The sequence below is a fragment of the Anopheles funestus genome, chromosome 2RL (genome assembly GCF_943734845.2).
Source record: "Anopheles funestus chromosome 2RL, idAnoFuneDA-416_04, whole genome shotgun sequence".
Lineage (NCBI taxonomy): Eukaryota > Metazoa > Arthropoda > Insecta > Diptera > Culicidae > Anopheles > Anopheles funestus.
Window position 1 is genome coordinate 84,307,553 of NC_064598.1, and position 23,696 is coordinate 84,331,248.

A 23,696-nucleotide genomic window follows, 5' to 3' on the forward strand; every position below is an offset into this window, starting at 1 on the left:
AACGGTTTCGTGTATATATTGCTACGTTCATCGCTTCATTTTAAAAATATGATTTTTATAATATTTCACCTCATTCTAAACAATTTTAACTCTCGCTCTCTGGTGTGGCTTGTGGAAAACGATTTCGTTTTATAATTTAATTAAAAGTCCTTGTCTTGCTTCATCAAAATATACGCAAAGTTGTCGCGGATACTGTACATCTATCAACCTTGGGCTATGAATGGCGCGCTTTTACCATAGCTGTGGCGATTGAGCATATCAGCGGACGTAAAATTCGCTTCTTGTTTCTCCTAAAAATATGGCTCATCCACTCGATTATCTGTTCAGTGAAAGTGGTGCCGTGGAAGACGAAAACGATGGGGTGATTCCGTCCGAAGAAGAACTTCCGGAAGGGGACGGAGAAGCTGACAACGACGACGAAGCTGGTGGCCCATCCAAACCAGTGCAGGTGGAGGTAAAGAAAAAAACCACCAAACATCCCCGTAACATGCTGAACGAAGCTAAACTGTGTGGCCCCCGTGGAATAATCGCCCTGAAAGACCATTTCAAAGATTTTAAATTCCACGGCAAAGGCCACGAAGCGTCCGATCTGAACAGACTGATGCGCCACTACGAACACTGGGCACATCGGCTGTATCCGAAATTTCACTTCGACGATTGCATGGCCAAGATTGAGAAGCTAGGTCACAAAAAGCAGGTGCAGATGTACATGAACAAATACCGAACGGGGCTGTTGCAGCAGGAGCTGGACGAGGCGGCCGCCGTACATAGTGAGGACGAGCTGGATGACAATCAAATGAACCAACCGCTCGATCCGTTGGACAGCATGCTAGAGGAGCAGATTGCTCGATCACGGGGTCGAACATCGGTTGGAAACACATCCGGCATTGATAACATCTTGGAAGACACCAGGTTTGATGCGCTTAGACAAGATAAAGTGAACTATCAGCCCACAGACAATGGTGATATCCATGCGAATGCTTTGAAAGACACTCAACAGACGGCCAAATCACCTTCAATCAACGATGAAATTCGTGCGAAAATAGAAGCAAACCGATTGAGGGCACTAGAGCTACGAAAAGCTCGCATGCTATCCCAATCGCAGAACACTAACGAAATGGAAAACACAGAAAATGAAACCTCCTCTTTGGCGCCCGAATAGTGAAGAAATTCTTTAGAATAAAGTTTTACATCTTTAAAATGCGCGCAATTTTATATTTCACATATTCGTTAACATGCTATACAGTAAACTGTTTCCCAAGCGAGAAACGTCTTATAAAAAAAGTATACAGAAATTATCCTTACAGTAGCGATTAAAGTACGATTCCTTAGAGCTACGATTCAACTTGGCGCTGGTAGCAAACCATTTGTTTACTCAGCGGCCTTTGCTTCGCTTGCAGCAGGAGCAGCAACCGTTTCCTTTTTGGTGCCATCCTTATCCTTCTTAGCGGCTGGTTCACCATCGTCACCACCCTGCTCCTTCCGGCGCTTATGTCCAGCGTGATGGTTGTTACGGTAATTGTTGCCTCTGTTTCCTCTGCCTTTGTTTTTCAAATTACTCTTATACTTGGCCTGTTCTTCAACTATCTTTGCCAAGTATGCTGTTTCCTTCTCGTCAACGAGCAATTCAACCGTCACCTCAGTTTTGTCTACCGTCAGCTGCAAACGTACGAGCAGATCGATTATTAGCCCAACTAGAAAGCAAACATTACCCTCCATTTACTTTACGTACCTTTTTATCCGTCAATTTTTCCAGGAATTGTTTACCCGCGTCTTGCTTGGTAAAACGCACGTAACCACTCTTCTCGCCCTTCCTATAGTCGACGTAAGCCAGCTCCAGCGTTTCATCAACTCCGCGAATTGTTTCCTTGATCAATTCACGTGTCGTTTCCTCGCCGAAACCTTCCATAAACAAACACGCCCCGGTTGGAAGTTGCGCGAGAAGCTCGTTGTCCGTTTCCTGCTTCTTGCGCTTCCGTTCCTCGATCTTCTCGGCGCGCTGCTTCAGCTCGGCACGCTTCGAATGATAGTAATCGTTTTGCATCTTGCAAATCAGCTCCTTGCCCTTGTACTTTAGTGGTCCTTTGGCGAGAAACTTTTCGCAGTATTCCTTGTCGGCAAACGACACGAACACACTGCCCTTGAACAAGTACTTCTTGGTCGGTTTGTCGTGGTACTTGCGCATCAGGATGTTGACCACCTTTTCGTACGGTTCGAAAAATTCTACCAACTCATTCATCGTGGTACCGTTTTGTGGAGCAAAACCCTTCACGTACACCGTGCGTGCGAAAAGCTCCTGGCGCCGTTCTTCGTTCATCTCGGGCAGCGGACGCTCCGGATGGCGGCGCAGCTTTTCACGGTCCTCGCTAACCTCGATCAATCCCTCGTCTGATTTGGCAATCGCATCCACAATCGCCTTCTTGTCCTCACTGATCGACTTCAGGCGCTTGAACGTTAGCAGCACATCCATCGGTACCCAGCCATCATTCTGAGCGATCTGCTCCTTCATGAACTTATCCTTGGCCAGATTGGCATCACCGAAGTAGTACTCCAGCTGGCGGATGATAGCTGCTTCTGTGTTTGTCAAGGTAACGTTTTCATCGTTTCCCTCCGGCTTCACCTCTGGCACTGCGGCCGATTGTACATCCGATTCAGTCATCGTTTGGCTGCAAGTGGTGATGGGTTGGAATGTTAGGTTAGGGTGTTACCGGGACGATTCCAATGTTACGCGGTATTTGTAGTCACTCGTCAGAGATGATTACATGGTGGTAGGATTGTTTCAAACCACTAGATGGCATTAATTGGTTACCTGGTGTTATAAAAACAAGCGTCTTTAGCTTAATTTCTCACGTGCGAACTGGAACAATTTCGGCAGGAAAATGCTTGTTTGTGTATTTGCACGCGTTTTCCGAACGCACGTCCAAGGATGACATTTGTAAGAGCCAAGGTACTTGTAGGTAAGCTATAACAAGCATTCCACACCAGATTATAGCTATCTTGGGATGGGGTCTGCTGTCAAGCTGTTTACCTATGTGCTGTCACAAACCGAAAACACACGTGCGTAGAAATCATATGCGTGCTGTTGCGTTTCAGGTTTCAATTAAAAACTTGTTAAATAGCTTATTTATAACGTTAACCAAACAATGGCAGATTCTTTAGGTTCGGTGATGCTTCCTAGCATGAAAAGGCGTCAGAAAAATTTATGCCAAGAGGGGCTCATACCAGGCCGGCGCCCATATTACTTAGGTAAGATCCTATCGATCGAACAGTGAGTGATCGCTAGGTGGCAAATAATGCATTCTTCTCTGGTTTTTAGATCAAAACTCAATTGGGCAACGTATGCTTGCGAACCTGGGATGGTCGCAAGGCAAAGGTTTAGGCAAAAATGAAAACGGAATAACTGTACCCGTATCGAATAAGTTAAAACTCGATACCATGGGGGTAGGTTTTACTGGCGTAAGAGACGACCTGTGGACGCAGCACGATGCAGATTTCAACGATCTGCTTCAACGATTAAATGGCGAGGAAGATGTCCCTGCCGACACTGAGATCGATCCAAAGTCTCAGCTACAGTCGCTCGAGCAGAAGTCGAAAAATTCCCGCGTACGTGTACACTACAACAAATTTACGCGCGGTAAGGATCTAAGCCGGGCGAACGAGAAAGATCTTGCCAGCATTTTTGGCAAACGTGCGGTGGCAGATAAGCCGGTCGAACCGTTGGAGAATGATTCGTCCCAAAATGATAGCGATGATGATTCACAAACAGCGCGGCCAATTTTGGGTTTGTCCACAATCAAGGCAAGTGTCTCGATGCACGAGTATTTCCAAGAGAAAATGAAACAGAAAAAACTATCCACTAATGGGTCTGGACATTGCAATGGGCCGCTGGCAACAACCGAAAAAGAAGCGGAAAAAGATCCTGCTGCCGAGGAGGAACATTCTTCGGCCGGCACTGAGAAGCGTAAGACGAAGAAAAATAGGAAAAATGGAAATGAAACCGGGGAGGTTGAAGAAGAACAATTATCAGCCGAGAAGGATAAGTGTAAAACGAAGAAAAGTAAGAAAAAGTATAGCGAAATCGAGGAGTCTGAACTGGTGGTTCCGGTAGAGGACACTGCAAGTGAAGAAGTTTCGCATAAAAAATCAAAACGGAAAAGGGAGAAAATGGAACAAACCGTGAACACAATGGAGGAAGTTCCGCTTGAAGCGGAAAACACGATAAAAAAGAAGAAAAAATCCCATAAACAAATCGCAGATCCGGAACCGGATGAAACACCTGAAGTCGTACAGGTAGAACAAGCTGTAGAGGTTTCTGCCAACGATCCGGAGGAACCGGCGAAAAAGAAGAAAAAGTCTAAAAGATCTAAATCCGTTGTTTCCGCCGAGACTAACGATAATGCAGAACCGATCGAGGATAATAACGTTCCAGATACGAACGAAACGGCTCCGATAGATTCGTCTGAACCAGTAAAGAAAAAGAAAAAATCGAAAAAGAGTAAAGTAAAATCGGGTTCCAGTGAGGATGATAATGGTACCGTCGGGACGGAATTAAAAAGCACCGAACAAATCAACGACACTGCACACGATTCTGAGGGTAAGGATAAAAGTAATACAGAGCAACACTCCACAGTGCAGCTTTCTGCATCTGCCGGTTCGTCCGAATCTTTGAAGAAGAAGGAGGAGGAAGAGGAGTTGACCTGTAAAGTGAAAGTCGACGTACTCAAGTACCTTGACGAAACCCGCTTCGCTGGCTCTAATTTTGCCAATATTATCGGTTACAGATTAACAGAAGAGGTAAAGCTTGTGAAAAACAACAGCCAGAGGACGGGAATTAGGTAAAACCGTTAGTGCTAATCGGCTAATCACGTTTGGATAGCAAAATGGGTGGATTGAATTAAGCTTTTCTATCAAATTCAGGCACGATAGCATACCAAACTGATGGAATAGGAAACGAATTGAATGGGCATCAGAATAAATAAATATTTTATTCATTATTCGAATCAACATTGGGAGTATTTTGCCTCACTTTTACAACATCGTTTTTCATCCCGCCTTTCAGATTAGCTTCGTCCGAATGGGACACAGCAACGTGCTTTAGAAGATAGTCCCTTCTAGAGTAGGATCGCGTACATACCTCACAAACAAACGGCCTTACACCCTTGTGTGTCATCACATGTCGCCGAAGATCGGTCGAAAACATGTACCGTGCATCGCACTGTCTGCATGCGAACGGTTTTTCACCCGTGTGCAAACGCATATGTGACTGCAGGCAACTTTTCCTTGCAAAGCGACTGTCGCACAACGGGCACTTTTGCGATCGTTCCGTCCCGCTGTGGGTGATGTAATGATCCTTCAAATTACCCTTCGTACGGCAACCCTTACCACAAATATCACACTTGTACCGATCGGAAGCGACTGTATGCAACGTTAAATGCTTGCGGTAAGAATCTTTCCGAGAGAACGTTTTTGCACAAACGATACACGTGAACGGACGAACGCCTTCATGTAGCCGTTCGTGATCATCCAGGGAAGACTTATCACGAAATGATTTCCCACACCGTGCACATTGGTATTGCTTTGTGCGATAGGGCCGCTGCTTGTGGTCGGCCAGTATGCGACGTGTTTTGTAGGACCGGTAGCATATGTCGCACGTAAATTTGGTTCCATTTTCGTCACTCTTCGAGTGTGTTTCAGATTCAGACGGTTTATGTTCCGTCTCGGAGTGAATTTTTAGCAAATCAAACGAATCAAACTCTCGATAGCATCCGCAGCATTTTGGCTTGATGCTTTGAAGAACGCATGAGTCGCGATGCTTTTTTAGTTGGAAAGATGAATCAAATCTTTCATCACATTTAGAGCAATGGTGTAGTTTTGTGCTGGATTTGTGATGTCATTTGTCTGGCGCATTCGTGACGCTTTGTGCTTTATTATTTACCGTGCAGCTCAAATCATTCGGCATGGAAAATGAGTTAGTGGTGCTAGTTTTAAACAATCGTTTCGTTGTTTCGTGGTACAGTTGAAGCAATTTGTATGCAACTAAAAGATCCTCTTTGCACGAACTGCACAGCAGATAAGCTTTACCATCGTTCGCTTTAGTCTACAAATAATCAAACATAATGTTATTTCAGGCTTTCTATGGGTAATCGCATTGATTATTTACTTACTTCCTTCATTCCTACACAGAAGCTGAGCATTTCTTCTAGGGTAGTACTAGTTCGTTCAGCGAATTCATCTAATCGATGGCCACACTTATGCAGCCCCGTACCACAAATTCTACACCATTTGTCCAGTTCTTCCATTGCGTCTGAGCTCGTAAATCGAATCATGGAATAGTGATTTAACTTTCCCTAAAAGAAAATTAGGCTTAAATTTACCATACCCGTACAAAATCAAATAGTCATCTGGCGTGATTTTTCGAGATTTGTTTGTTTACAGTTTTTTAGAACAAAAAACCACGCTATATACACCTTGAATGTTTTCCAAACGACAAAACTGTTCTAAAAATGCACCGCTTGTCACAACAATAACCGCTACTTTCGTGCTATACCGGCCGCTTAGGAGGGATGCAGACAGACAAACGGTGGCATCAGTTTTACGCGGTGCTTTAATTTCGGGATTACTCAAGGTTCTAGTTAGATTAAAATGCACTTCGAAAGGTTACAAGTGTAAGCTGGACAGAATATCGGTGCGAATGTGTTTGTTTCTGATTAAAAAACCGTGCATTTTTAGGTGAAATTGTTAGCTAATCGAAACACAGGTAGCAGAAAGGAACGTACGTAATGCATTGGTTCAGTTGTTGTTTCACGGCTGTGGTAGCATTTTGCCTTCTGCCGCTTCTATGCTACGGTAAAGAAAACGAAGAACAGAAAGATGGTAAGTTGCTTAGTGTGAGAATCATTTTGTGCGATTTGTTTTAATACCATTTTCTTATATTCGTAGTCATATTCCTCGAACCGGGGCGGCTTGTATCGTACACGTACGACGAATGGAGCATCGCTAGACCCGGTCTGTTCGTGTATTGCTACCCGGGCCAAGAGCTGACACTTCTGAACGCTTTCTGTACCGTTTCGATACGAATGCACTGTGACCATGATAACTACAACCAGTACCCGGGCAGTTCTCCGGCAGAGGTTAAGAAACACTACAAAGCGGAACAGAGTCTGTTCAGCTTCAATGTGTTTGCCTCACGCAAACGAAGGCAGGTGGAACTGGAACCCTTCAACCAGAGCTGTCTCGGTGTTGTTTCATCCGGGAAGTACGAAATAGAGGTACTGCTTAATCGGTTCGATTTGTGGCGCGTTGGATTGTTGGTTTTTGGCGTGCTGCTGTTCTACATTGCGCTACCGATGAGCCAAAATCCGCTCTTCTACTACACCGGTGGCATTCTGATTGGATTGACATCGTTCGCGCTCGCACTCGTGTACATGTTCAGCAAGCTGATGCCGTACCGACCGCTCATGCTCGGTGTAATGGTTGGCGGTTGGACACTAGGCTTTTACGGCATGCAGATGATGTACGAAAACTTGCGTCTAATCTTCGTGCTTTACCAACATTACGTGTTTTGGTACCTGGCCATCGTTGGATCGATTAGTTTCTTCGTGTGCTATCGGCTCGGCCCACCGAAAGATCATCGCAGCATACGGGTCATCCAATGGACGCTGCAATTGATCGCCCTCACGATGGTGTTCTTCTCTAGCTACCAGCGTACACTCGCTACCGGGTTTGTGCTTGTCGTCATTGGTGCTTACTACCACGCCACACCGTTGGCCGCGATACGCTGGATACGTAATCGATTTCGTAGCCGGTACCCGGGCCGGCGACGGTTGCTTACGGTGGACGAGTTCGAGGAGCAGGGTCGGATCGAAACGGATCGTGCACTAAAAGATCTGCGTGAATACTGCCGCAGTCCGGAGTGTAAGCAGTGGACGACGATGATGAAGTTGCGCGATCCGGTGCGTTTTGCATCGTTCGTCGAAGGATCACCGCACGTGATGGATGAGGAATGCTACGAGTACGACAATGTTCACTCCAGCCTAAGCCATGACGAATCGGAAGAACTGCTGGAATCGAGCGAAGCGGAATAGAACTGAGACAAGAGAGACGTTCACATCACCCGTGGAGGAGAAGATAAAACAAATGATCAACATAAACGCCATAAACGGAACGGATTGTAATGTGCTGCGCTGTATTAGTTCTAAATATAGTTTTCCTATCCCGAAGCGAATGGGATAACACACAACTAGATCGGCTAAATGCGATCTAATTGCGAGCGAATGGGTCCAAAAAGATTGTTTTTAATTGTCTAGTATACTACTGTCGGTTAAATGCTGCAGTACAAACACGCTCAAAACTTCATGTTTATTATGATTGTAGATACTTTATGTGCTCTGTCTTTTTTGCGTTTTTTGCCAACACTTACCTACCGCTTAGCCGCTTTTGTAAACTAAACTATGCCATAATAAATGGATGGGAATGATGGGTTAGGGAGAAGCTGTTTATAGTTTCGTTTAGCAATTAATTATCAGCTCACCTATTATTAAGATTGTCCGCGATTTCTATTATGTACGAAAGGTGTAATGTGTAAAGAGCCTTACAAGCACACAAACGTATGTAAATACAGAAAAAAATAATTTACAAAGCTTCGTCTACTACCGTTTAATGATCTTTCATAATATTTCATATATTAAAAGTTTTATTTCCGAGAAAATTGATTCAAAATGATGTAAACGCTTTCGTTTCCATGGCAACCGCTAAAAACTACTTGATAAGCAAGTAATCGAACGATCAGTTTCTTTGGTTACCTTGTTTTTAACTTCGGGTTTAAAATTGTATTCTCCATTTAACGTATTGTAACGTTTTGTCCCAAAGAAACCAGCATGTTTATCTGGTTTTAATCTCCCTATCCTGCCAAATGTAAAAATGGGTGAATTGCTTCGATTAACTGACATCTCCCCCACCTACGGTTTGGGGGGTTTTCTCGGTGCAGAAAGAGAGAAACAGAGAGAAGTAAAGAGAAATAATATGCTCCACCAGCGTCTTATGCTGTGGAACATACCAAACCCGCAACAAACACCACGTGTATGTGTTGTAGGTGGGAATGTTGCAGACAAAGGCATGATCATTGCACGATCGCCCCTCTCTCGAATCATTTGAGAGCATTGTTTAGTAAACCGATAGAAAAAGGGTACATTTTCGTTTATTTTGTTGTAAAAAAAACCCCCCTAAACACACCGATACATTGGGCAACATGGCGGGAGAAAAATGTTATCACTTCCTTTTTATCGACATTATTATTTCGGTGGCCTTTTGTTCCCTCCCGCTTCGACTGTGGGCAAACGGTTTTGCGACTGAATAGGTGAGCTTATTTGCCTGCGAAAAGGGTCGACTTTTTTTGGAGGGTTCCTTTGTGTATGCGGTCCACACACCGGGTATGCCGACCATGATCGTAACAATGTTGCGGGCTAGCAGCATGTTTTAAGGTTTGGCTTTGGAAAAATCTTTGATCGTGCACGGGACGGCACAGCTAACAAAGACACAGGTACAGGCACCCACGGGAGTGCCATTTGATGATTTAATTGAGCGTGAAGTTTTCAGGATTCAGCGACGGTGTTGGGGTTACTTTCGGTCAGCTGTGTGATCGAGTTTGGTCTAGAACGCAAAACAGCATAAAAAAGAGAAAATGTTTGAATTTTTAATGTGATTTTATAACATTCCGTTGACAATCAGCTGGCTACAAGTCCGCCATGTTATCTTCTTTGAGTGTAAGTAGTAAAAAGCAATCAAATGAATATGATTTTTAAATTTCTGCATTGAAAATATTAATACTTTGAAATGTTTATAATTACCGAGCTACATTTTAAACAAATCCACTCCCAAAACTATATAAAATAAATAAAAACTCCCTTTTATTTAACTTATTATTAACGAAAATAGCAGAAGGAAAATGATAACACCACGCGCTAGGGATTTTTGTACGCCCTTTCAGCGCAATTGGAGTGAAGCGTACGGCATGCGCCGTATTCCGCTACCATCTCCTTCCCGCACACGCTGCACAGATGAATTGCGTGAACGTGCCAGCGCGTTCGTTCGGTTCACGCCGAAGCGAGCACGACGAATACGAGCCGCACGAAGTCGGCCGCAAGTCCGCAAAAGGTTTCGTTGCATGCAGTTGGCTGTTCGTACCCGGTTTTAAGAAACAAATCATCAACCGGTCCGTTAACACGTGCGTACCGTGTCGCGCTCTCGTACGTCCGTTTGTTCGTTCGCAAAACATTTCTCGTTCGCCGCGTGTTCAATATTCTCTCCCTCTCTCTCTCTCTGCGTTACGTACGTGCAAAGGGTTTTTTTCTTGTTGTTGTTGTTTTTTTTGTTTCATCTCTTTCCGTTCACCGTGCGTGTATCAAGCATCCCTTCAAACTACCCCTAATCCTTGCTCTCTTTCGTTCCCTCTTACTCTTCCCATCCTTTTCCAACATAAACACACGAACACTCACACACACGTGTACACGCATCGTTTACCTGTGTAGCCTGTTCGCTCAAACACACACACACATACAACCCCCAAACCATGTATGGAACGCTGCAGTGCGTTTCCAAACACACGACATCGTAGTGTACGGGGGGATTTGCTCTCGCATGCATAACCGCGCTCGCTCACACACACTTCCGACATATCTGTATGCTCTTTCGCTCCCTCTCTCTCTCGCATACACCGGTTATGTGTCGCGGTCTGTTGTTTTCGTTCGGTATTTCGAATTGTCAGTGATTTTTACTTTTACCTGCGGCTGCCGTTTTATTGTGCGTGTTCATTTTCGATCGCGATATTGTGCACAAAAACGGCAAAAAAAAACCCCCACTGCTCTAGAACTTCTTCTGCATCTGTGTGGCCTTTGCCTGTAGTTCAGCGTTACGTTGCGCTGCCGTGCATTTTTCTGGGTACATTTGGTGGCATTCAAATCGGTTAAAATGTCACGATAAAACGCGTTTTCGTGCTCAGTGCTAGTTTCGCTGGTTTTTAGATGTGGCAAGATGTACGCAATTTTAAGCATTTGCAAGCATGGTTGCACGGTGGAACACAGAAACAGTGAAGATGGTTGTAATTTAACAATCTCCCTTAAGCTACCATCAATCCCCAAGTGTGACAAAACGGCATCGGTTTAGTTGTGTGTGGCGGTGTGGCCTGTTCGGCCATCGGCTAATCTTATTAGCGTTCAATCTATCAGCTTATCGGCGGCCATTTGCTTGCAATGCGAGCGGCTGTCCCGGTGATATCGTTCGTCTGGCCGGACATTGGTGCTTTCCATCGTGGTTATAAACCGGCCCTTATGGTGTGTGTTTTGTGTGCGATAGTCCATTGTTCGAATCAGTCCAATAGAAATATAGGTGCGTTTGTGGTTAAAAAATGGTGAATCTACATCCAGCGGCGACTGCGATACAACCAAACAAAGCATGCGTTGATGAATGTTTAAGCGATGTTATCTCGCTTGTCATCTGATTGCGTGTCGCTGTTTTGCAATCGAATCAGTTCCGTTTCATCCGTCGTTCTTGGTGGTGCATGGTGCAGTGTGTGAGATTATTGTGTAAAATTAGATACATTTACCTGCCCAAAACAAAAAAAAGGTTGAGTTTTAATCGCTTTGCCATACATCTTTCACCCATTATGGCTATTATTGACGTTTTGTAACACCGTTAGGCAGCTACAGTTACGGTTTGTTTTGTGTTACAAAAAAACCCTTTCCCTGCTAACACACGGATAAGATGAAGCAATAGTTAAGCAAATAATTGAATCAAAACCGGGCGAGAAATGGCGTTTTGATGCCGGTTTTCCCCCACGTGAAGACCTTGAAACACCGGGTGTGTAATCGTCTGGCTTATAATACGCGAGTGTGTGTGTGCGTTTAAGTGGTTTTTGGCTTGAAAGGGAAAGGCAATAAAAACCGGTGAAGAATACGCAGCGATAAAGCGAGAGGACGACTTCCTTTCCGTGTGCAAGGACTGTGTGTCTGATGACGAATCTGGCAAACATTTCACCGCTTGCTTCCGTTTCCCGTCAGTTCCAACAACAAAAAAACACGCCGTTGGTGAGTAATAAAAGATGGCTTACTGGATAATGCGTTAAACCGAAAAACGTGTTTAAATTTATAATTGTTTTTTTGTTTTGTTTTGTTTAGAAATGTTGTTATTTTCGTACATTTTCAAACATGTTCGCTTGATAAAGTGCAAGAAAAAAAATGGCATCATAGTAAACTCCGGTTGTGTCTGGTACTGTTTCTATCGAAACGTGTACGTGCGGGAGATACTACTAGCACGGAAAACGAAACATGAAGAGAATGTTGTAAAAAAAAACACAACTGCGTGTTACAGTAGGTAAGGAAGGAATAATGTGTATGTGTGTGTGTGCGTGGAAGCAAATGGAAGGGTAGTGCGGTGAGCGAGTTTATCCACCCGCGTTCCATCCATGGATAGGAGGAGGAAGGAAGGAAAAGAGAGAGGGGGAGGGGGGATTGATCCAAGCATAAGAGCGCAATAGTACGCCGATTGAAGGAGAGCAGGATAAAAACAAAGCAGGCCAGCGTTTAGTTAAGCGTAGCAAAGCAGGAAAGAGACGGAAGCACTCTTTTGCTTTCACTACACCTCGTGTGAAGCAATGCGGCGACTCTCTTGTGATGCGTTTGTTTTTCGTTTTCGTCTCTCACGCTATGCTATACGGCTGATGGTTCTCTCGCTCTCGCTCGCTTTTACACCCTTGTTTTTTTTGTCTCACCCTCAAGCATACACGATGCACAATGGTGTGTGTCGCCGCTGATCTTCGCAGCGGCATGCATACCCGTGGCTGCGGTACCGCGAGACCCCGGGGTATCTCGCCGGTGAAGATGTGGTATTGATAAAAAGATTCTCCTCGTCCGTTTCGATTGCGCCGGATCCGGCCACGAACAGATCCCCCGTTGCATGTTGTGTGTGCGTTTGTTTCTAATTCTGCCCTTTACGGTTGTCTCTCGTTCTATCGGTGTCTAGTCTCTCGTTCCTCGTTCGTGCAGTTCATGCTGGCACGATGCTTGTTTTATCTACAATCACCGTCCAAAAATAGCTTCACCGTGTAGGGAAACGAGTGAACTAAATGTTATGCGATGATGTTTATCCTTCTACCTACACACACACGCATACATATGTACACACACATACACACTAATTAACTCTACGTGGGCAGTACGGATAGGACAACCTGGCGTCGGTTTTCGATAGCGGCGCGAAAGGAAACTTTCGAAGGAAAGCAATTTTTCGTCCTAGACGGTGGTGACCAATGTGTATGTGTGCATTCTTTTACAACTTAGTGGGGGGCGGGGGGTTTCCGTCTGGTGCCGACACGTGTTACTGTGTGTGCGTGTGTGCGTGCGTGTTGGGGGTTGTTATTACTTTTTCAATATGCGGCATTGCGTTCAGTTTTTATGTGTATTTTTCGCCTTTGGCTCCTTTTGCGCCGCATTGTCCGTTTCCTTTTTTTTCCCCCATCATGAATGCGAATGTCGTGGTGTGTATATTAAAATGCAAGTGTGATGACACCTGCACTAACCAATCCTAGCATCAGGTAGCGTTGTGTGGGGAACACTGGTGTGTGGCGATGGTTCCCTTTTGGGGTTGCGTGCGGGAAAACATCCCCCCCATTTTCCATGAGTAGTCAACATCGGCATGTGTGAACAACGCTTTTTTTTCTTCCATTTTTTTCCTCCTTTCGATCGGTTTCGATTTATTCAAACTTGGAATTAGACGTACGTGGAATGAAAGATTGTATAGAACGGAAATGATAACAGCGCCGTATAGAAGAAGCATCGAAAGAACGAAGGAATACGATCGCTTTATCGTGGCTTTTGTGTGGGTTGCTTCACGATTAAGCACTTTGGTCGAATAGCTCCTTCAGCTGGAAAAAAATAAACGATAAGGTGCCTGGCAACGAGAGCTGACAAAAAGGTGAAAATTTTGTCAAAACGGAGCTTTTGTCACTTTGTTGAGCTTTTGACAAAATTTTATTTTGTAGAAAATCCACGAAAAAGGTTGACAAGAATGGTGACAAAAAGTTGACAAAAATTTGACGTTCGCTCAAAACGTAAACAAGCGCGCTTTAAAGATAGTATATCGTGAATTGCTGACCATTGCGGTGTTCTCTTTTGTTGAATCAACTGTATTTCTTCCCTGTAAGGACACAGTCCAGCTTAATCTATTAATTTGTAGCCAAAATCACTGTAAAACTGCTTACATCGCGTTGAACATTCGTGTACGTTGAAGATGATGTAGATTTTGTCAATCATGGGTTGCTATGTTTTGTCAAAGTGTACAAATGTGTGCACGGCCACGGCAAAAACTATTTTTCGCAGTTGACAAGCTGTTTTTGTCACTTGAAAAATTTGTCACCTTTTTGTCAGCGCTCGTTGCCCAGCACCTATAGAGCAGCTAATTCCAAGTAACAGCGCGCGATCGACCGAGTTCTCGGTACGTAAACAGCTGAAGTAACAATTTGCAGCATTTTATTTTTGTTTTTTTTCCGATTTTTTTTTTCACTCCAGTGGGTCATTTTGTGGATTAGACAATTAATAGGAATTATTTTTTTTAGTTTCGGTGTAGCACCAGAAATGGAATGTAAAAAAAGGGAATAGACTTCAGAGTAATTCCGAGATATTTAAAATACAAGTTGCATTTCATTCATGCTTTGTTATTTCTTTTGGTTGTCGAGTTGGGATTGTTAGTTTGTTCTTTTTAACGCTATCAATTAACTATTTGTATGATATCGAAACATGCTTTACTTCCTTTGAAACAGCTCTGGATGTTACATTTTATATCTCTTCATCGTGCCCCATGACGGATCACAGGAGTTTCATGTTCAACTGGCAGACCCGGAACTATTTCTGGATTTCGTTGAAGGATTCGAGAAATCTCGAGAATTAAAATGTGATACAAATGCAAATCATCCTGCAAGTTGAGAGAGCTATGGGTAGAATTAATTTCCCTTTTGGATAAAACCTACTAAATATGTAGAAATTCCGATATATTTCGGCACATTCTAGAATCTAGATCAACTTGATGAGAATTCAAGGATGGCTTTCACTTTTCCAGATGAACTCAAAAACTAAGTAGTCAGCCAGAAATTAAGTCGACTAAGCCAGAATTTAGTCGAAGATGTCTTAAGAGACTTGGACACTGTTGAACAGAATTTAGAATGTTAGACGTTCATGGCAACATATTGGATAGTCATCATCCTGTCCGAAGGCTCGAAGACCTAAACGCCATTTTAATTTCAATTTTTACTTCGAAGCTGTCAAGCTGTGTTGAAGGTATTTCTGGGTATTCTTACACTTTTATATATTAAGAAGAAAGGTTCGAATGGGATCAGATACCAATGCGTGTCGTGTGGAGACATGTACCTCTACCATTAAACCACCGTGCCATTTCAATGTTCCCAGGTTGATATTCTATTAAAAGCAAAACAAAGACAGCTCAGCTAAAATGCCTCTAATTGGCTGCACGTATGTTACTAGAAGTAATATTAAAAAAAAAACTTGTGAATAAAACAAAGAAAGCTCAGCTTAAATGCCTGTAATTGGCTGCACGTATTTTACTAGAAGTAATGTTTGCACAGTGTAATGTAAATGAATCGTTTCCATTTATATTCCGTCCGTAAGCAAAGCTAAGTGAATTGAGCTTAGCTGCAAACATTCCACCCGTGTAAGATGATCGATGATTGCAATGTGGAAGGTTTCTATTAACCCACCCACCAACATACACACACACACACACACACACACGTATTCAATTTGTGTTCGTCCGCTCTTATCGCTCGCATACGATTGGACGTTTTTCTCGGTCCGGTACTTACCATATCGTGCCATCATCATCCCCGGGGAGGTGGAGCATAGAGCCACGAGTGTGCGGGGGTTTTTGGGGGGCAAAAAGGTGCCAAGAGAAGTATTTTAAAATGCCAACCTCACTCGATTGGCCTTCTCGGCCCTTCCTCCCCCCCGCCCGTTCGCCCTCCTTTAGTACATAGACACCATTTCCTGCGCGGTGTGCTGATAAGATAAGAATGTTTGCCGTGTGGTTGGGGTTTAGCGGTGGATAAGAAAGAAAAAACCCACACACAACTCAGCTGTAATTATTTATGGACAGAACGTGAGCACTACTGGAGAGGTCCAAGGACAGAGAGAGGGCGCGAGCAGCACGACAACAGTGACCCAGGATTGGTGTACCGTTTGCGTTTCATTCGTATTGGACCGTTCTTATCTTATCGGTGGCCAGGCTTGTGTTTTCTTGCAATCAGTGTTGCTTAGTCGAGCAGCCATTTTATTTTTGTTCGTTTCTAGTAGATTGAATAAATAACAATTTGCCCAGTTTTTTTTTGCTGGCATAGAAAATGGGGGAAGACACAATTCTTTCCATCATAGAAGTATTAGTTCGATAATGCGTTAGCCGTATAAAAATAATAATAAAAAAATATGATTCATCTCCACCCTCCCACCCCAAAACCAAAATGTGCGCCACATGTTTGTGTCAGAGGGTTTTTTTTTGACGCAAGTGGCGAAAATCACGCCAATACGACGATCGATCACATTTGGGCGGTTTAGCTGCTTTTTTGTTATGTCCCCTTTGGTCTACTAAAACTCCGCGTAAAATCGAAGATCCTTCACACCATCGTACACAATTCGATGTGTCATGCCAACCTTTTCCGTAGTGTGTGATACGAAGGGAACGGGATTTTCCTACCCCCCTCCCCACTCCCTCTCTCACCCCCCCCTCAGCCTACACCGAGAATTTCGCGCACGTACGCGCGTGTGTGCTTCTAGTACGGCTTCTGAATCGTTAATGACTTCACTTCAGGTGAGATTATCCGATAAAATGCGGAATTTTTGGTGTGCCTCCGTCTTGTGAACCATTTTCGCAGGGGCGCAAAGTTTTTCGCGTTGTCCTCCCGCGAATACCATCACACGCGCCCGTTTGCCATTTTTTTAGGTGTGTTCGTTTTGCTTTTTCAGTTTTCACCCAGCTGTATTTCACACTGCCTGTGACAGGGTGGATACATCAACAACAAAAAAAACCCTTGGAAGGTTAGCGTGTCGTTATGGACATTCAGGATCCCTGCACCCCCCCTGCTGGTTGGTTAGCTGCGAGGTCCCACACAACTTTACTCCCCATCATCCGGGCAGCATTGCGTGCTAATTGGTACTCTAAAGGGCCGAAGCAGTACCTACAATTGGAGAATGAAGAGAGAAAGCAAGAGGATAGTATAAAAGCGCTACATTGTTAGCACAACACTAACGCCAACTTGTCGTGTTTGTGGCCGTTGGCGTTGATCATGCTACTGTTGCCCCGGTCGACAGCCTACTGCCGTCGATGGTGACGATGACGATATCCTTATGAATCATCATCATCATCATCATTCGGTTCTCTGTCGACTCTAATGCCGGAAGAGAAAATACACTTTGGGGTGTGTTGGGGACATGTGGGATGAAGGGATTGTGGAGAAAAGGGGGGGGTTGTGATTAGGAAAAGTTTTTGCCGAACGACTTTCCGAATATCTCGTTCGCCTGTTTACGGCCCCCAAAAGCCGTACCACACGTATACAGTGTGCAAGAGATATAGGAGAGACCGACAGGAACATCATCATGATGAGACGGCACACTATCACTGCTTTGGACGAGTTCTGGCAGGGGCAGACCTGCCAGCTGCATACCTTGGAGGTGTCGAACGAAGAATTAAAACAAATTATTCAGATGAACGAAAATGTTGGTGCTGTGTGTTGTGTGCGGTCCTGAGTAGACAGCACCAGGATCTGCAAGATGATGTCGCAGTCATGAGTTGAAGCTGATCCAAAAATAAATTGGAGATAAAAAAAACCCCCCAACTAGTTGTTCTAGTTTTTTGCTGATATGAAACAGGGTATAATAACTGAGTGGCCAACGGAAAGGGAAGATTTTCTAACTTATATGATGTCCTGTTTGTTTGAGGAAGAATTTTGCACTCTAGTTTCAGTTTATTATTCGGCTTGTTTAAAGCTTAATCTCTATTTGGTTTATCCTCTTCATTCTCAGAAGGTTTATTTATCAGCAACTCGAAAGTTAACTCCTGAACCCGGTTTGGGGATTTAATGTCTATTTTGTTGGGCAAAGGCCATCACTAAACCACCGGGCCCAATGTTCTATAATGAATTGGATTGCTTCGTTATCTTAGGGACACCTTCATTCATCCAGCAAAACGATTGATTGGTGACTTTAAAGTTGTATATCCCAAAGACCTTCCCAAGGAATTTGCCGTGAAAAGGTGGGCCCATTAGTTGAGTGGATCAAATACGATCCAATTTAGTGATTTTCACGGTGATGTCTTCCGCATTGCGTGCTTTTCCGTTTGCAGTCAACTCTGGTAACGTTTGCCGTCTTGATATGGAACATTTGGAGCAAATATGGTGACAGTTATTTGTCGATCGCAGGTGATTGAAATTGGTAAGGACGAAATTGTATTTAATTTGTGTCCCCTTAAGCGATGCTTCTTTCTGAGGAGTGTTCTAGAATGAAGGCGGTTTTTTTATTATCCTTGTGGAGTTGCCGGAAGTTCATGAACTTCCCAAAGTTTCGCTATACCCACAGCTCTATGTACACACTTGTACTTTGATGGTTTGTTTCGATTTTTGGCTTCCTTCCTCTTTCAATCTTTGAATTCTAGTATCTTGTCCCGATGCGTGTAACGGGCAGCAGCAAACGGTGAGACACCACTGCCCGTGTCTCGTGGGGTCATCAACGTCCAACCGTTTTGTTTGCAAGTTGTCTGAGAAGTTGCGTCGTCGTTTTTATGTTTTATTTGTTCCTGTCGCTCGTTCCTAGCGAGTGAACAGCACGCTTCACGGGACACGATCAAAGGGCGTACATACAACTGGATCACACGCACGTACTACACACACACACATACTAAGGGGGAGAAAAACAGACAAGTACGTAGGGGTAGTGCATTGTAGCACAAGTATTGTATTGTTTGTTAGCTAAAGTTTGGTCGCATTGAGTTCTTTTTTTGTGTGACTCCTGTCTGGCCCCTTGGTGGTGTGTTTTTCTTCCTCACAGCATTCATGTGCCATTTTGAACCAACGCAAATGAATAAATTGTTGCGTTGCAGTTTGAAATGTGGGCGAGAGGTTTGGTTTTTTTCCCTTCCAAGAAGAAGAGTTCAAAAACAGATATAAAATAATTAAGCGTTTTGTGTGTTGCATTTATTGCAGCAGTTAGCAGATGCAAATTTTGAAAATGAAGTGTAAATGAAAGAGCAAAAAAAAAGGTGACAATTTATAAAAAAACTGAGGAAATAATTCTCGTTGTTGAGAGTGTCTTCATGTCAATTCTACAACGATTGCATCATTAGTGATTCATGAAGGTACTGGCGATGACTCACTGGGAGTTCCCAATGCTCTGTAGCATACCTTTAATTTTAGTTGTCATGTAATTTCTCAAGAATTGGAGATGATAGCTTTAACTTTTACTACCAGAATTAAATGTCCGATGGTCTTAAGCAAACATTTTACATCCCCCAGGGTTCAAGACTTTTCTTGAGAAAGGTACACAGAGCATAATCAAATGTCTATTCGGCTTGATCTAACGCACACACCGACGCACGGCACGGTTTGTTCTACTTTTGGTGAATTTGTTTTCATTTTTCAACCATTTTACCCCATCGTGCCGTGAGGAGGTCGTGTTGGAGTTGTTCCAAAAATAATTCTACCACACACCAGAATCACAAACACCAACAGCAACGTACGTACACCACCCGCACACTTGCCAAATGGGGGATAAATGTATGTCCTATTTCCATCCATGCGGGATCCAAAACCGGCCATTTAATCAGAAGGGCTTACAGACGCATTCGGGCCCGTGGTTGTGTGTGCACGGCGTGGTTCACGGCTGGAGAGAAGGAACTAACAAAAAAAAAACCTCACCAAGGAGTCGCCGACTCGATCGTGCTCTTTGTTTTGTCGCGAAGTTGAGTGCATGAGTTTCAATGGTTTTCTGGCGTTTTGTTTTTTTGGGGTGGGAAGGCTAGTGATTCGTTCTCGCCCCGTTTCCAGCTGAAAGAGCAGCAGTCCGGATCACACGGACAAACGGATCGGCCGACGTTCGGGGTGATACAATGGAGTTTGTGATCATGCGCTTTAGTTGCGCCCCGGCCAGAAATGGTTGTGGCGTACGATCGTGACTGGAATGAATTGATGCCGTGAACTGTGCGGTGGTTAAGGAAAGAGAGATTGTTGGTGGCCTTTTTTTTTTTCTTTTCGCCCCTTTGCCGTTGTTGTGTTAAATTTTATTTAAACTCAAAACGCACTCAGTCACACACACACTCACACAACCATGTGGTGAACAAGCATTCTGATCCGGACTGGTCCAGAGATGGGCCGGAGAAGGGAAACATTTACCCCAACATGAGGGGTTGGGAAGGGGGATGATTAAACGAATGTTGTGGTGGAGATAAACAAAAAAAAAGTGAACACAAAGCCGCCACTCGATATCAACGCGGTGTTGTTGTTGTTGCTATATTCTGATGATACTGTTGTTGTTATTATTGCCGGAGTTGTTGGCTTAAGGGATTTGATTTTTACGATTGGCTGTGTGTATGTGCGCACATTGAAACCAAACACCAAGCAAGACTTGGGAGTATTTGCCACCGTCGAACTAAAGTTTGAATGTTCATTCTACCGTATGGCGTATTTCCTGCACATTGGTTGAGTGTCGAAGAGTCGCGTAAATTTTTTTTTCGAAACATGAAAATGTATGAATTATAAACATATTTTCTAATCTTTTTTTTTTTAAACATCTGATCTTCAATTTGGAAGCTACAGCGAAAAAAAAATTGTTTAAAGTTTTTAGTTTTAATTATTAAAAACCATCTCAGGGTTGTTCTGAATTTTATTGAATTTCGTTCATTTGCTATGGCACAACAATGCAATATGTTGGGCTACTTTAAGTCATTTTTGTAGTCGGATTACTTCAGTGATAAAGAATTTTCTCTCTCTCTCTCTCTTTCTTTTTGTTTCGATTTTTTTAATTGCACAAATTTATCAAACTTGGAGATGTGCTCCTTCCCTTTTTTTATCAAAACTATTCGTATCCGTGTGACTTATGCCGTTGGTTTTTCTGTTTGTAAAGAAAACAACGTACAAAAATCGATCAAAATCCCACTAGTGCACGCATACACCAACGGTTTTGTGAAAGACACAAGCATCATCGACGTCACAACACCGATGTAATCACAATCCGAACTCACGGTGCGGCTATTCTCGTTACGATCGATTCAAATGAAACGTAGGTGAACGTTCGATTCGAGCACCCTTAGTTTACCCTTCCCTGCTGTCTCTTCCCGCCCCCCCCCCCACAAAAAAAACCCCCCCGTGCTGTAGCACCCTCTGTCAGTTGTAGAAAAATAAAAAAACGAAAAAAAGCATCGTGGGGAAGGGATTGTTACATTGCGGATGGAAAGAACGGCGGCATAATCCGTCACTCGAACGTCGAACTTTTCCCGTCGTCGTTCTCTCTCTCTCTCTATCTCTGTTTCTCTTCCTCCCTTCCCTTTATCCCTCTGGTTGTTTGGGGCAGAAGTTGGTAGCTGACGAGACACGACGATCGACGTATGGATCGGGGCAAACATTTAAAGTACGTCGCGCGCGCTGGAGAGTAGAAAGAGATAAAGGTGAACGAATCGGGCAAGCTTTTAAGCGCACGATTTACTCGCTTTTTGTTGCCTCCATAAACCATGGACGAGTGAGAGGTGGAAGGGGTAGTACCCGAGGGGGTGGGGGTGAACTAGAAGGGGAAGAGGGTATGTAAAAGGGAGTACGAGGCTCCCCCTCTCGGGGGGTTGTTGGGGGATGAAAAAACAACAACACATACGATCATCATATCCCCCACTTCTGCTGTGTGTGCTGACGGTGCGCGTTGATGGCAGAGATAAATCACACATTTCTCATATGAGAGCTCGCGGAAGATCGCTGCCGTATCGGCGATCAACGCAACGCTCACGCACACGCTCATATGCCGGGCCGCGTCGTTCAGATCTGGTCGTGTTCGCGATAGTTGCGTACATTTAACATCTAATAACCGATGACGTATATATGGTATGGAACTTTCCTAATCCCGAAACCCCTAAACCATTGCTGAGCAGCTGTCGAGTTTGCTCACTGTTAGACCGCGCACGGCGTCGGTGTGATAAGTTAGACCAACAGCGCAAGCCCTGGTGAGGCGAACAGCGACCGACGATCGGGGCTGGGTGGAATAAAGAAAAAAAAAAACACTTTCTGATATCATGCGTTTGCTGGTGCTGTCATGGTTTCTGCAGCATCGCATGTGACTCAGCCACGGTGGGATAACCTTTTTGGTCCGCTTCCGTTCCTCAGCACAACTCACCGGGGGGAACCAGCAGAACCGCGAGCACTCAGCCGAGATGCGCGAGATGTTTATGAAAGCTATTTTAAGTCACTGGGCTTACTTGCGAGTGCGTTCCGTTTTTATCACACAAAGTTTTTATAACAAACAGTACGAGGCGAATGAAGAAGAATCGTTCTTTTTTTTTTTTTGGTTTTTTATTTTGTTTTTGTGTGTTACATGCAGAGACAATTTTTAATATGATCCACGCCCTGTATCGTGCAATGTGTGCGCTCTCGCATAGTGATTCATTGGCATTTTGCCTGGTGAACGATAGAGAAGCAATTTTCATCAACGGGGACAGATGATGCATTATTATGCATCATAAACTATTTTTATGTTTTTACTCCACTTGTCTTGTCTGGTTGCATGTTTTAGACGTTTGCTGCTTTAGATTTGGTTTGCTTTTAGTTTTTGTTGCTGTCTGGATTAATGTTCATTATTTCAACAATTTTCTCCATCTCCTAAAGAATTTAAGTAATTAAAATATGATTCTTCTCGAGTATAATATGTTAACAAACATGACTATCTTCAACAGTATTATGTACAAAAAAAACTCGAGATTACATGAAATTGGTTTAATTTGGAGCATTAATCTGAAAACTCCTTTTCTTTTGTTTGTGTTTTATTTTTAACATTTACTCCCTCTAACAGCTTTGCTAATTTTTTTTTCATTTTTTTTTTTAAATCTTTTGAATAATTTGTGTGAAAAGCGAATGGCTACATAGCTGTGATTGTTACAAAGGGCACGAGCGGTGCAAAACTTTGCGTTTTGCACGTTTTGCATTGAGATTAAGCCGAAGGATCATCCACCATCGGTGCTCCCGTGGTGGCAAGTGAGACGTCAGGGAAAACTTTTTTCTTCCCGGTTTTTTCTTTTAATTCTTTTTTCCTTTTCCATCGTTTAAATATGCTCTTTCTCCCAATTCATATCGGGCGCTAGGCAAAGAAAACCCGTTTTTCGCTCCGCTCAACCGTTCGCTTCGCTGCCGACGGTTCGGCTTCGGAGTCAGCTGCAACCGACATCTAAATGCTTCCAGAAAGGCAAAGAAATCAGCTGTAAACCCGTACATTGGGTTTGCTGCTATAGAAGTAAAATGTGTGAATCGTTTTGTTGTTTTTTTTTGTATTTATATTTTGGTTGCGTTTTTCGGATTTTCCCGGCACTTTTCTTTGCAATCTTTGCACGGCTTCACATTTTCCGTGCTTTTTGTAGTGTAGCCCCGTGTATGTGTGTGAGTGTGGCGAGCGTTCGGAATG

General features: G+C 43.7%; 7 protein-coding genes across 16 annotated transcripts in view; 4 read left to right on the top strand and 3 right to left on the bottom strand.

Annotated features, from left to right (window-relative positions):
* The first annotated feature begins 97 nt into the window (after positions 1 to 97).
* Positions 98 to 1,174, top strand: LOC125764535 (protein TIPIN homolog). Its single transcript, XM_049428890.1, has one exon. It carries the CDS (start codon positions 299 to 301, stop codon positions 1,160 to 1,162), a length of 864 nt encoding a protein of 287 aa, XP_049284847.1. The 5' UTR covers positions 98 to 298; the 3' UTR covers positions 1,163 to 1,174.
* Positions 1,175 to 1,192: 18 nt separating this feature from the next.
* On the bottom strand, positions 1,193 to 2,935 carry LOC125764518 (la protein homolog). Its single transcript, XM_049428862.1, has 3 exons — positions 2,810 to 2,935; positions 1,733 to 2,666; positions 1,193 to 1,659 (listed from the first exon to the last, which is right to left on the bottom strand). Exons 2-3 carry the CDS (start codon positions 2,657 to 2,659, stop codon positions 1,372 to 1,374), a joined length of 1,215 nt encoding a protein of 404 aa, XP_049284819.1. The 5' UTR covers positions 2,660 to 2,666; positions 2,810 to 2,935; the 3' UTR covers positions 1,193 to 1,371.
* A 93-nt stretch (positions 2,936 to 3,028) lies between these two features.
* On the top strand, positions 3,029 to 5,006 carry LOC125764492 (PIN2/TERF1-interacting telomerase inhibitor 1). 2 transcript variants are annotated; one of them, XM_049428820.1, is made up of 3 exons: positions 3,029 to 3,246; positions 3,317 to 4,594; positions 4,782 to 5,006. In XM_049428820.1, the coding sequence occupies exons 1-3, from the start codon at positions 3,144 to 3,146 to the stop codon at positions 4,784 to 4,786; spliced, it is 1,386 nt and encodes a 461-aa protein (XP_049284777.1). In that variant the 5' UTR covers positions 3,029 to 3,143; the 3' UTR covers positions 4,787 to 5,006. The 2 variants fall into 2 exon arrangements, with proteins under 2 accessions (XP_049284777.1, XP_049284776.1); XM_049428819.1 differs by having other exon boundaries at positions 3,317 to 5,006.
* On the bottom strand, positions 4,985 to 5,890 carry LOC125774982 (gastrula zinc finger protein XlCGF7.1-like; the record flags this gene model as incomplete). The annotated part of the gene is made up of 1 exon (XM_049445361.1): positions 4,985 to 5,890. A coding segment is annotated over one exon (906 nt), but the record flags the coding sequence as incomplete, so codon positions are not given.
* Positions 5,770 to 6,428, bottom strand: LOC125764571 (uncharacterized). The gene is made up of 2 exons (XM_049428937.1): positions 6,165 to 6,428; positions 5,770 to 6,097 (listed from the first exon to the last, which is right to left on the bottom strand). The coding sequence occupies exons 1-2, from the start codon at positions 6,324 to 6,326 to the stop codon at positions 5,891 to 5,893; spliced, it is 369 nt and encodes a 122-aa protein (XP_049284894.1). The 5' UTR covers positions 6,327 to 6,428; the 3' UTR covers positions 5,770 to 5,890.
* A 119-nt stretch (positions 6,429 to 6,547) lies between these two features.
* LOC125764514 (nuclear envelope integral membrane protein 1-like) lies at positions 6,548 to 8,239 on the top strand. Its single transcript, XM_049428857.1, has 3 exons — positions 6,548 to 6,665; positions 6,730 to 6,873; positions 6,940 to 8,239. Exons 2-3 carry the CDS (start codon positions 6,780 to 6,782, stop codon positions 8,082 to 8,084), a joined length of 1,239 nt encoding a protein of 412 aa, XP_049284814.1. The 5' UTR covers positions 6,548 to 6,665; positions 6,730 to 6,779; the 3' UTR covers positions 8,085 to 8,239.
* Positions 8,240 to 10,168: 1,929 nt separating this feature from the next.
* The window catches only part of LOC125764462 (ras guanine nucleotide exchange factor P-like), a 227,678-nt gene continuing 214,150 nt past the window's right edge, over positions 10,169 to 23,696 (top strand). For 2 of the 9 annotated variants that reach the window (XM_049428742.1, XM_049428743.1), the window contains exon 1: positions 10,173 to 12,080. The gene's annotated coding sequence lies outside the window, so the exon portion shown is untranslated. Of the gene's footprint in view, positions 12,081 to 23,696 lie in introns of all 9 variants that reach the window. The other 7 variants (XM_049428745.1, XM_049428749.1, XM_049428744.1 and 4 more) reach the window with 5 other exon arrangements.